Source organism: Anguilla rostrata, chromosome 17 (assembly GCF_018555375.3).
Source record: "Anguilla rostrata isolate EN2019 chromosome 17, ASM1855537v3, whole genome shotgun sequence".
NCBI classification, from domain to species: Eukaryota; Metazoa; Chordata; class Actinopteri; order Anguilliformes; family Anguillidae; genus Anguilla; species Anguilla rostrata.
In genome coordinates this window covers 10,678,560-10,690,599 of record NC_057949.1, presented here as the reverse complement: position 1 = coordinate 10,690,599, position 12,040 = coordinate 10,678,560, and the positions used below count along the sequence as shown (strand labels likewise).

Here is a 12,040-nt window from a genome sequence, read left to right as displayed (position 1 = left end):
TCTAAAATTCTGGAGCACAGAGCCATATCAAGAAAAAATATGTCTTCACCCAAACATTATGAAGCTCACTATATATGGGACCAAAATGGTCATTTACTTGCTGAAAAAATTGTATACTTAAGTATAATTATTAATAATATAATTTAAGTATACCAAAATGGCTCAAGGGGCTGGAGCCTATCCCAGCATGCATTAGCAAGAGGCAGGAACACACCGTGGACCAGTCGCCAATACAGGTTGCAGGGCACACTCATCATTCACTAACACACTCATACCGACAGTATGGCCAATTTAGAGTCTCCAATAAGCCTAACCTGCATGTCTTTGGGCTGTTTAAGGAAACCCATGCAGACATGTAAATTTTAATCTGGTATCCACTGCACCACCATGCCACCCAGCTGCATTTCAAATAATGATACTAAATTTCATATACTTCAGTTGGTATTTTAGTGCACTATATAGTTCATCCCTAGATACCATACTACTAGTATACTTGCTGAAAGACTTTTTGTACGATTCTCTTCCAGTCTAAAATAAACCCCATTATCTCCAAAACTATATGCAGTACAGACATGGTTCAAAGCTTAAAATAAAGAGCACATCTGTACCAAATTCCCTGATCCAATTCTCACTCAGTGAACTTACAGGACATATTTGTTAAAAAAAAAACAACAAAGAAATCCCAAATATTGTTTTGTATTTTCTTTATTCTGCAGTTATTGTATGTACTTCTGATACTGGACAAAACCAGATTTCTTTTTCCAGTCATACCCCAGGATACACAAATGCCGAGAAAACGTTTTTTCCCCCTTCATGATTTCCTTGATTATTGCATATTCACACTAAATGGTTTCACATCTTTAGACACATTTTTGTATTTGACAAAGGGACGCTAAGTTAACACAAAACACATTTTTGAATAATTATTTCATTTATTTAATGAAAAAAGTTATCAAACATCCATAACACCTATGTGAAAAAGTAATTGCCCCTTTAATTACTCAAGCAACCAATTAGCCTAATTAAATTGATAATTTGGTAAATTGATTAATCAGCTGATTGAACACAGCCAGGCTTGAGTGCAGCCAGCCATGTTGAATCTAAACCTCACTTACATGGAACCGTGTCATCAGAATGAAATAGTCACCACCACTGCAAGCACACCATATCACAATCAAATATATTCCAAATGAGAAGAGAAAAAAAGTTGCTGAAATATGTCAGCCTGGAAAGAGTGGCAATAGAAACAGTGACTAAAGGGGGATGGAGATTGCGGTCGACAGCGCACATTCGATGACCACGATGTTCGTGCATTAGTGCGATATGTAAGTAAAAACAGAAGAGCAACTCTTCCACAGGTGACTAAGAATGTCAATGCAGGACGTGATCAGACTTTCAGCAAGAACAGTTTGTCCGACACTACATAGAGAGGAACATGATAGTACGGTTGCACTGCATAAACCTCTCATTACAAAGACGAATGCACATTTGAGAGTTCAGTGGTGCAAAAACAATAGGCACTGGTCTATCTACAGAGATGTGGACAAAAGTTGGACAAAAGCACAACCTTCAGACAAAATTAGTAGTTAGTTATCTCCTAAAGGTATACTTAGAGCGTAATATTTTTTCCCTTAGGAATACCCTTAAATTAAAGATGACAGTCTGCACTTCAACCTAATTTTCATTTTTTCGATTCAAATCCAAAATGCATAAAAACACTCAAATTCAAACTGAGATTCTGCACTCCAACTTCATGGGAATTGTATGATTGCAAATCTAAAATTGTGAAGTAAAGAGCAGAATTAAGAAAAAATATGTTTTTGTCCCAAATAGGACATTGTATATTGTGGGAACAGCACCCCTTTCAATTATTGAAGCTATTATTGAGAGAAGTTTATGAATTCTCAATTAATTGGAGGCTACCGGCATAGTCAGAAATGTTCTAATAATTATTTAATATAAAGGCATATGAGCATTCTTCCATATCTGCAACAAACATGCTTTACAGAGGCAAACAAAGCACCAATAAAACAAGGCTATGAAATCATTTGATATTTTGGGGAGTGGGACTAGGTGGGTTGGGCCTTGGTGGTGGATTGACAATTGCATTGCCTCTTGTGAAGGGCCAGCACATTTCATTTATATGCAAATTAAGACAAAGAAAGAGAGAAACTAAGAAAACAAAGCAGCCAGGGAAATGTCTTTTAAAATTTGTTTTATTTATTGTATTCAAGCATTCAGTGATTGGATGTTGCTTTTAGAAGTACTGCTTTGTAAGGGCGCTGACCACGGCAGCCACGAATTTCTGCCACACGGCCTGGATTTCCGGGCAGAATCCTGCACCGCAAGCTTGGCAGCCAAAACAATGGTGAGGCAGTCACCGAACAGCTGTGGATGAAAATGTAGATAGATTAGAAAACTCAGAAAGCGTTGAAACTCTTAAACCCTTAGTCTAATGCTTGCAGATCGCAAGCAGACACACGGCAGGGCCCAGATTCAATGTATACATTCAGTGTGTCGAACGTATTTTTAATTGAATGCATAAGTAATTCACACACGCGTCAGATTTCTATGTATTACTACCACAAAGCCTTGAGTTACAGCCTGCCTTATAGTAATGTGCAATATAATACTTTTTGAGAGCACGCTAATTGTATTACGGACAGGGTGCATTGCAGTTAAACTGAACCCAGGAACTGGTGCGTACTTGGAACTGTGCAGAGTACAACAAGTACATAGTCGTTCGCATCTACTTGTATACAGTTGACCCAATTATGCAACAAACGGTGTCTGTGCGACAAAATACAGTAGCAGCTCCGAGTTATCCATTCCGTGGCCGCTGTCACGCATGAGAACGCTTGGATCACGTCCTTTCGTTATCTTAGGGAATGGGAATACGTATAATTTCCCTGTGCCAGATGCGATTTTCCTTTCGCTGTGGATGCTGCACAGATTTGTCTGAGCCCCGGTGGGTCGCAGTACCGCACACCGGTCGACTTACCCTGAAGTTATCGGGGTCGACGTTCAGTTTCTCGGAGTGCAGGTGGCTCAGCTTGGAGTATGTTCCCTTGATGTCGTCCATGTTTTTCACAGCTTTCTCCAGGGCGCCCAGAACGACCTCTCCGTGAGCCGCTACCTTGGCATTACCCTGGATGGCCGCAGCATTGGACAGGTCCCCGAACTTCCCAAAATAACGCTGAGTCCAGGGGTACACGATCAAAACTCTACAATTTCAAACAACAGATAAGGCACTGATGAAGAGACAGGATGATAATAATAATAATAATAATACAGGTTGACATCAATGTGTTATACTAGTTATTAGTAGTGACATAATTATTAGTCAAAGGTTAGTATCGTAGAGCAGGTACGTTGGCTAGTAGGCTGGTAGTATGCCAATTTTTTTTAAACAAATTATATATATATAAACATCATAACACATATTATAATGTTTAAAAAAACGTTTGTGCATACTACATATATAATTAATATAGTATAATAAATAGAATTTTTTCTTTATTTATTTTTTTTATATTAGACTTTACAGTCCTACCTCGCCAAAGCCTGGGGTCCGATTTCAGCGACATTAATTTTTCCCCAGAGGGAAGTGATAGTACTGCGCTCGCTGGCTGACCATTCGACCATGTTTGCTTCTCCCGCTTTTGCAACAAGCTGAAAACTGAATCTGATCTGCACTGTCTGAGCCCTTTTATCGTGGTAATTTCCCTCCGCCCCCGGAATGGGACAATTGATCTGATTGGTTAATTCTTTCCAAATGGCGTGACGTAGCGTACATCGACTGGATTCGTTCCAGATGAAATTCCATAATAGGAAACGTCCCGCGGAGAATACAATTTAACATTCAAGACCAAGCACGAATTAAAAAATAAAACTTATAAAATTTATTTAAATCGACAGTCCAAACGTTACAGTAATCATTCACTCATAATACATTTTGTGCTATCATGTATGCCTGTTTGTGGAATCTTTGAGAACAGGCCACAAGTGAATTCCTTATTTATTCTCAGTAAAAAAATGCGCATTTTACCATGTTGTCTTTTTACTTTCCTTTTAAATAGAATGTTTATGGTATTCCAGAATGTATTCACATTTTACTCTTTTAGTACTGGCCGCAAGTGAATTCCTAATTTATTCTCAGTAAAAAAGGCATTTTACCATGTTGTCTTTTTACTTTCTTTTTAAATAGATTTTTTATGATATTCCACAGTGTACAATTTACTCTTTTAGTACTCTTTTAACCTTTTAGTGTGTTGTCTTATTACTTTCCCTTTATATAATAATTTACTCTATTATCCATATATTCACATTTTACTCTTTACTTATAATTTTGATGGGAGCAGGTTGAATGCAAAATAAGAACAGAGCTGCAGAAGTAAATAAATACACATAAACTTGAGCTTGAACTGCACTGCCTGTCAGTTTGCCAGAATGCATCTCAGCTTTGATTTGATAAATTATTGTATTGGCTGTAAATGCTCAGCACAGACTTTAGATTCATATTATTTGAAGTTTTGCTCAACACACTGAAGGCACTCCAGATTAGCAGTGTGTCCCAGGATGGTCACTAAAATGTCCTATTTACATATCTGAACCTGTAGTCATGTAACATTTAATTTGAGTTTTATGGGATCAAACATTTTATTCATATTATAAACAAAAATTCATATTTTATTCAGTGCAGGGCTGTATTATTTCTAAGTCTATGTTTAGGAGGTGGGGGGAAGGGTTGTGGGTAGGGGTGCCTTTAAGAGTTTTTATGAACATTATCAAGTTTGAAGCAAATTTCTTATCCTTGTGTTCAGACACAGTCCACCCATGAGATCCTGTTCCACTTTTAATTAGATAATGTTATCAAACTTTGAGCATGAGACATGGAAAAAGGGAGCTTCAGTAGCAAATAGTGCTTGTGCAAAAACCCATACACAGACAAAAGTCATATAAAGAAACTCAGAAAACCTTATTGTTAAGAGGTACAGCCTCAGTTATAATGGTACAATTGAAACACGCAGACATATACAAATATAAATGAAACACTATAACTTATTTTGGGTTTTTTCTGTTGCTTTAAGTTCTACTTTGAGGTATTTTACCTCAAGACCAACATCACAAATTGATATTTACCTAGAAATAACATGTTATAGTCTTTACATAATATTCATTGTTATTTCATGAACAACCCTCCCTTCTTAGCTGTATTTAACGTTCACTGTGTAATTAGTCGAATATTACTTACAATGTGCATGTGTAGCCTACTGTAAAGTTAGTATCTACTAAAGCAAATTAATTTTGAGTTTTTTTATTTGTTTTCTACATCCGGTATTGTGTTTGAATGCCCTGTCTGGGTTGTGAATGGCTGGTGAGCATGTCATTCCAATGGTATTCAACTGCAATCCTTTTGGAAAAAGGTTTAAATTAATGTCTTAATGCTAATGTTTATTGAGTTATTTGGGAAAAGACTTAACCCTTTTAGTTGGGTAAATTGCAATGTTAGTCATATCTCATTGAGTCATGCACTACACTGAGCTCTGTATTTGGGAATATGTCATTAAACAAAAAAGAGAAGACTGTGATGTGGGGAGATTACAGCAGAATAAGGGCCAGCATGGCATACATTCCAGAGGCGTGGTTAATTAATTTTGTGGGTGTGTCCACTCAGACTGCTCAATATATAAACGGCTGTTTTGGAAACGACTATACTGATTCTCTTCTCAGTCGTTCTAACAGGACAAGTGTTACAAAGCAGCTAAAAATGAGTCTGACCGCAAAGGACAAGAGCCTGATAACGGGATTCTGGCAGAAGATCTCCAGCAAGGCTGATGACCTCGGAGCCGAGGCTCTGTCAAGGTAGACCGATTAAAAATGTTCACCATTTCCTTTCAGATATGATCGTGAATGTGGCCAAATCCATATTAAATTATGACAGAAAATTAGTGTGGGTGTTTAGTGCTTGTGACAATCATGGAAGACGCAATATTTCTCAGTTTCAGTATTCATATCGCACAGACTTAGCCTGTTGATTTTAATGTATTATATATTTATAAAATATATTTATGGACATGTTTGTGAAGAAGGGCTGCGAGACATATACTGACCTGGGTGCTGAACCACAGCATGCAGGCATATACTCTCTCATGATGAATGATTGCCCAGTACAAAGGAAGTCCTTCGATGTACTCATTGTAGGTTGCTTTGGATCAAAGCGTCTGTCAAATAAATTTAATGTTCATGTTAAGTCGCTAAGAGCTGTTGCTTTATAAAGTATGCAGAACTCTTATTGCTTACATGAAGTAAAATTGACTGTTGTTCTCATCTCTTGCCAGAACGATCGTAGTCTTCCCTGCTACGAAAGTATACTTTTCTCACTGGCCTGACCTTGGACCTGGCTCTCCCTCTGTCAAGAAACATGGCAAGGTCATCATGGCAGCTGTTGGCGATGCTGTCGGCAAAATGGATGACCTTGTCGGTGCACTAAGTGCACTCAGTGACCTGCATGCTTTCAAAATGCGCATCGACCCTGGCAACTTCAAGGTGAGGCAAATTAACTATGCAATGATTCACTGTTATACGAGCACATGTAAAAAGTTCGGGGAATGCCCCCCTTCCCTGTCATAATAGTGGAAAAGCATCAATCTTCTTGACCATACATTTCTGGAGTAAGACATTTGTGGTGTGATCATGTAATTCCTCAATTATTTTTGACCTTTCTCATTTTACTGCTTTTATCATTTTAGACGTTGTCCCACAACCTCCTGGTGGCTTGCGCGGTCAACTTCCCGGCTGATTTCACCGCTGAGGTGCATGTGGCAATGGATAAATTCCTTGCAGCTGTGGGTGCAGCTCTGTCAGACAAATACCGATAAGATGTCATCCACTGGCAGCTTTGTTAAATGCCGTCTGCCAAGCAAACTCAATTCAAAGAAACGAACAAAAATAAAAGTTCTTTCCAGAAGCAATGTGTCCAACCCAGTTTTTTCATTTGCAATGAAGGATATTTTAAATGTTTACAGAAGTTTCTGATGAGCAACCTGGTGTAGGGGCATTTGGGGTTCATGACCTATAGCAAGCAAATGCACTTTAACCCTTGTGTTCTCAGTTCTTCAGTTATTAGCACCTGAGAAACTGTTAGCCTGGCAAATCTATACCCAGGACATCACTGAAATATTAGAGCAATTCATAAATATTTTTTTTGCAAAAATACTCAATATATATGATCTTTGTCTCAAATTTCAAACAATATAAATAACATATATGGTTAATTGTTGTCATTCACCTCTGTTAGATCACATCTAACAATGAAAGTGTTATTTATTTGTGATAAAGATGTGATTTTTATTTTTAAAATCCACTATAATGAAGGCATGAAGATCATAAGTCATGTTCTCTATTATTTTTCATCTTATTATATTCAAAGACACCATATAGGCAAAAGGACATAAAGCAAATACAGATGACAAACAGCAAACAGAAACACAAAACAAAAACCAAACTACGCTAGTTTAGTCACCGGTTATGAAATACATCTCTCAAAAGTGTCATTCCGCTTTTACTAAAAGTTGAACCTGGGTGAATTTGACAAAAACCATACACAATTGTTAAGTAGCTCAAAAGCAGCGTACGAAACATTAAGCTAAATACATAAAACATTTTGCTAAATGTACAGAAATGCTTTGCACTTTTAGCTAAAAGTTTTATACACGCAACAAATAAAATATTTGTTTGAATTGTTTAGCAAAATGTAAAATAATTAATAGATGTTCTGTACATTTTGCTAAATGTTTTATGCATTTTAAAAATGGGACATACGCCTATTAGTTAAGTGTATGAAACATTTAGAAAAAATTTCAAAGAAATACTGAATGTTCACAATAATATAATAACACATTTACCTAATATATACATTTTTATTATAAAAACATTATTTTATGATAGCATTATTTATTTTATGCTTCACCCATTTCCTACCCGATTCAGAATTCCCAATTACAGCAGTGCTCACGCTGACATTTCCTTCGATGCAGTAGAGTGTAGTCAAGCATTCACACTTCTCTGAAACATGTTATATTGCCAGCATCTCACACTGCAGTCCAAAAGCTACACCGTAAAACCAAACATATGACACATTTAATACCTAGACGACAAGTGTGCTCAGGTATATAGAGCATTGTACACCAGTAGTATTCACAAATGTATTAACAAGCAATGATGTTTAACCGTTTCAGTCTGAGCCTGGTGCCAAAAACGTTTGAAACACGTTCAATGGTGAGTTTGCCAATCTTGAAAATGCATGACATAGGCCTACTTCACGCACAATTTTAAGACAACTCGTGAACATTTCACATGTGTTTCCCAAAAGGTGCCGTAACTCAAGAATTACTTTGAGTTACCTTAAGGTAGCTTACACTTAAATTAATTATTCAGGTGTGTTTGCAATATGGAATCAAAATTACATTACGAAGCGTGTGCTAACAAATGGCACTTTTTTAAATATACCGTTAAAATTAAAATAATTGTATTAGGCTAATTGGTTTGTCCTCTACAAGTAGGCCACAAAGGGATTTAACGTGACGCACACAAAACACTCCTTGGAATAAAACGACAAGTCTCAGCATGTCGCGGAAATAATGGACATTTCACGTAGGCCTACTATTTGAATAGTTACATGTGTTGGGAAACACTCATATAATGAGAAAATTGGCTTGAAGAGACACTTTTAAGGCTTTATTACTACGACATGTTTCGGGAAAATCACCCCTGATTTTCAAACATTTTAACGGGTTTATAAAGTTACAGATAATTGTTTACTCGTCTTCAAATCCGTAAGTTTGGTTGTGTAATTTTGCACAGACATGAGTCAGAGGCACAAACAGACACTTCAAGCAGTTTCAACAAACAGGTCCATCCAAGCAGGAGAACTGCTAGGTGGCTCATCCTTAACAGAATACCCTGTAATGAACAAATATTTAAACTGATCCCATGTATCCTGCAATGGGGGTGCCCTATAGATTAAAACGTGAATAAATTTGCTTTAAGGAAGAGACATGACAACAGTTGTTTTTACTGGTAATTTATTTATTGGGTTTTTTTCAGCCTAGTGAGGCGTTTCTCTGGGTACCAGTAGAGGGTGGAGTTCAGTGGTACTGTCTGGCAAGGGCGGAAGTGACAGCCATCAGGAACTTCTGCCACGCCTCTTGCACGTCAGCAGTGAACTCAGTGGGACCAAACTTGGCTGCCATGCACAGGGTGATGTGTTCAGCGAGAAGCTACGGGAGAAAATTAAACAGAATGAGTCCGAGTAAATAAAGTATTCAGATATAACACATGTAGGGGAATGAGGGGCAAGATCACCCTTAAGAATAAGTAACTTTAAATACATAGATAGAACGAAAAATATTTGGCTTATCTGAAATTAGGTGGAACATAATGGTCGAACGTACAAATTCTTTAATATAAATCAGGAATTACATATAAAGCAGGATAAAATTTGTGTAGGTAATTTTGTACTTTAAAAGCTGTGTGTGTGCGTGTGTGTGCGTGCATGCATGCGTATGTGTGTGTGTCGTGTGCTTGTGTGTTTTAATTATGAGTCGTTGTTTTTTTATTTGTTTTTTTAAACTCACCCTGAAGTTATCGGGATCCACGTGCAGTTTCTCGGAGTGCATCACGCTGAGTTGGCGGTAGGCGTTCTTGATGTCATCCATGTTTTGAATGGCTCTGTCCAGCCCGCCCATGACGGTCGTGCCGTGTTTGGCCACCTTGTCATTGTTCATGATCGCAGCCGCCGTGGACAGGTTTCCAAAGTTGGCGAAATGCCTCTGGGTCCACGGGCATACGATCAGGAGCCTGAAGTTGCACAAAGACAGACAGACAAACACACAGTCAAAAATGTAAAACATCCACATGGCCTTCTGCGACCTGTATATACATACATACAGGCCACGTATAATCATCAAGATATAAAAACAAATAACGGACTGTTTATTAATGAGAATATGGTACCTGCGCATTGCCTGGGGGCCAATTTCCTCAACGTTGATCTTTTTCCAGAGGGAGAGAATGGCAGTGCGCTCATCTTCTGTCCACTCGACCATGTTTGCGGTTTTTTTAAAGGGTTTTTGTTGAGTTCTTGCACTTGTAGCGTACTTCTGCTAAATGAATCCCACGGTAATCGGGGTCCTGGTCTAACGTTTTATAGATCCTCGGCTCTCCGCCCTCAATGAAAACACGAAAATGATTGGATGTATTCAGTCTCCAGACGAGGTCTTTAATTTGGCCTAGATCGGCGCTGCGCCAAAAACGTCACCTTGGAAGGGTGTGGTCCTCAAGATATTCACACAGAATTGCAAGAATTTGGAATTTTAATTTGATTTCAGTTACGAATTTCATAAGCAGCCAGTACAATACTTTATTCAACTGCACCACATTAAAGAAAGTTACATATTTTAAAAATCTAATTGTAAGAATGTTAATTTTAAATTGTAAATAGGCAGAATTCCCAGTCATTAGCTAGAATACAACTGTTTTAACGATGTATTTGATTATACGCAAAGGGTAGCTGGATGCATGCCTAAATTATGGGAGAAAAAAAACAGTATCATACATTAAAAGTTTATCTATATAGTCAGACCAGTTCCACCCATTGAGCGTCCTCAGTGCCAAGCAATTTCTTTAATGATTACAGACCTGTCAGTTAAGGAATAGCTATTTAATGCAGAGTGAAACGAGAAAAAGGAAATAGCACAAATTTGCATTCCATTGTTGAACCTAAATATAAATTAATGAAAAGTGCAGACCTACTTCTCTAAACCCATATTGATTTCATACTGTAAATGATTGACATTGGAAATTAGGATTATTACATTGATAGCCATAATTATTATTGAACACAGTTATTATTATTATTATTATCATTATTATTACTATTATTATTGTTATTATTATTATTGTTATTATTAATAACAATAATAATAACAATAACAATAACAATAACAATAACAATAATAATAATAATAATAATAATAATAATAATAATAATAATAATGCAAGTATTTTAAGCAGACCTATTATTTAAAAAAATTATTTATTATTTTAATTTTTTGACATAATATGAGTGTCCTGGACAACACAGCGTAGGTGGCAGCATTGTAGAATAGGCTAATCTATATGATTATTGAAATTATGACAAGAGACTCATTTCCCCGAAAGGGAACAAAAATGAATTGCCGGATCTTAGAACGGTAAAATTGTTCTTCTTCTTCTTATTATTATTATTATTATTGTTATTATTATTATTGTTGTTGTTGTTGTTGATTTCCTTTTAATTTATTTATTTAGCATGCTCTTTTAAGGCAACGCCCTGTTAATGCATAAGACATATCATTATTACAATTATAGGCCTACATGATTTTTTTATTGGAATCTATAGAAAAAAAACATTCAATGTATCACTTGCAGATAAAGGGATTAGCTAATATTGTTATCGCATGATCTTCCTGAATTTAGCTTTTTCTTGGAGTTTCACTTTCACATTTAGGCTATGAATTTAATGTCCGGCCTTTTAAATAAAGCACAAATAACTATTTCATCACTTACATAAAAAACAGTGGAATTGATTTAATAAATTGTGGCCTCACAACAAAATCGGTGGGCTATTCTTTTGCAGAAATAGGTTATATGGCACCAGATTGAAAATGCAAAGTAACAAGAACAATTCTGCAATCGAGCACTCCTGCAAAGGACATTTCAAACGTGTCAATCCTAAAAAGAATATCCAGTAGCCTACGCATGAATGCCAATAGCTACACAAAGCAGACGTGTCACGTTAAATTTTAGGTTGCAGTTCATCCTAAATTCTAAAGTTTGAATTTCAAATTATCACCTAATATTATCCCATTATTCTTGACCAGACACGATGTAGGTTAACACACTAGGGGAATACCAAGACTAGTAGGCGAATGTGCTGCGAATCCTCGAAATAATTTTCCTGTTTTTAAAAATAAATGTATACACCATTTAAGAAAAC

At 36.7% G+C, this 12,040-nt stretch overlaps 3 protein-coding genes across 3 annotated transcripts; 1 reads left to right on the top strand and 2 right to left on the bottom strand.

Annotated features, from left to right (window-relative positions):
- Positions 1 to 2,198: 2,198 nt before the first annotated feature.
- On the bottom strand, positions 2,199 to 3,713 carry hbba2 (hemoglobin, beta adult 2). Its single transcript, XM_064316245.1, is given in 4 exon segments — positions 2,199 to 2,335; positions 2,338 to 2,388; positions 3,002 to 3,224; positions 3,554 to 3,713. Coding segments are annotated over 4 exon segments (444 nt in total). The 5' UTR covers positions 3,646 to 3,713; the 3' UTR covers positions 2,199 to 2,257.
- Positions 3,714 to 5,704: 1,991 nt separating this feature from the next.
- On the top strand, positions 5,705 to 6,970 carry hbaa2 (hemoglobin, alpha adult 2). Its single transcript, XM_064316243.1, has 3 exons — positions 5,705 to 5,865; positions 6,342 to 6,549; positions 6,753 to 6,970. Exons 1-3 carry the CDS (start codon positions 5,771 to 5,773, stop codon positions 6,879 to 6,881), a joined length of 432 nt encoding a protein of 143 aa, XP_064172313.1. The 5' UTR covers positions 5,705 to 5,770; the 3' UTR covers positions 6,882 to 6,970.
- A 2,099-nt stretch (positions 6,971 to 9,069) lies between these two features.
- Positions 9,070 to 10,197, bottom strand: LOC135244045 (hemoglobin anodic subunit beta). The gene is made up of 3 exons (XM_064316244.1): positions 10,018 to 10,197; positions 9,639 to 9,861; positions 9,070 to 9,281 (listed from the first exon to the last, which is right to left on the bottom strand). Exons 1-3 carry the CDS (start codon positions 10,107 to 10,109, stop codon positions 9,150 to 9,152), a joined length of 447 nt encoding a protein of 148 aa, XP_064172314.1. The 5' UTR covers positions 10,110 to 10,197; the 3' UTR covers positions 9,070 to 9,149.
- Between the last annotated feature and the right edge of the window lie 1,843 nt (positions 10,198 to 12,040).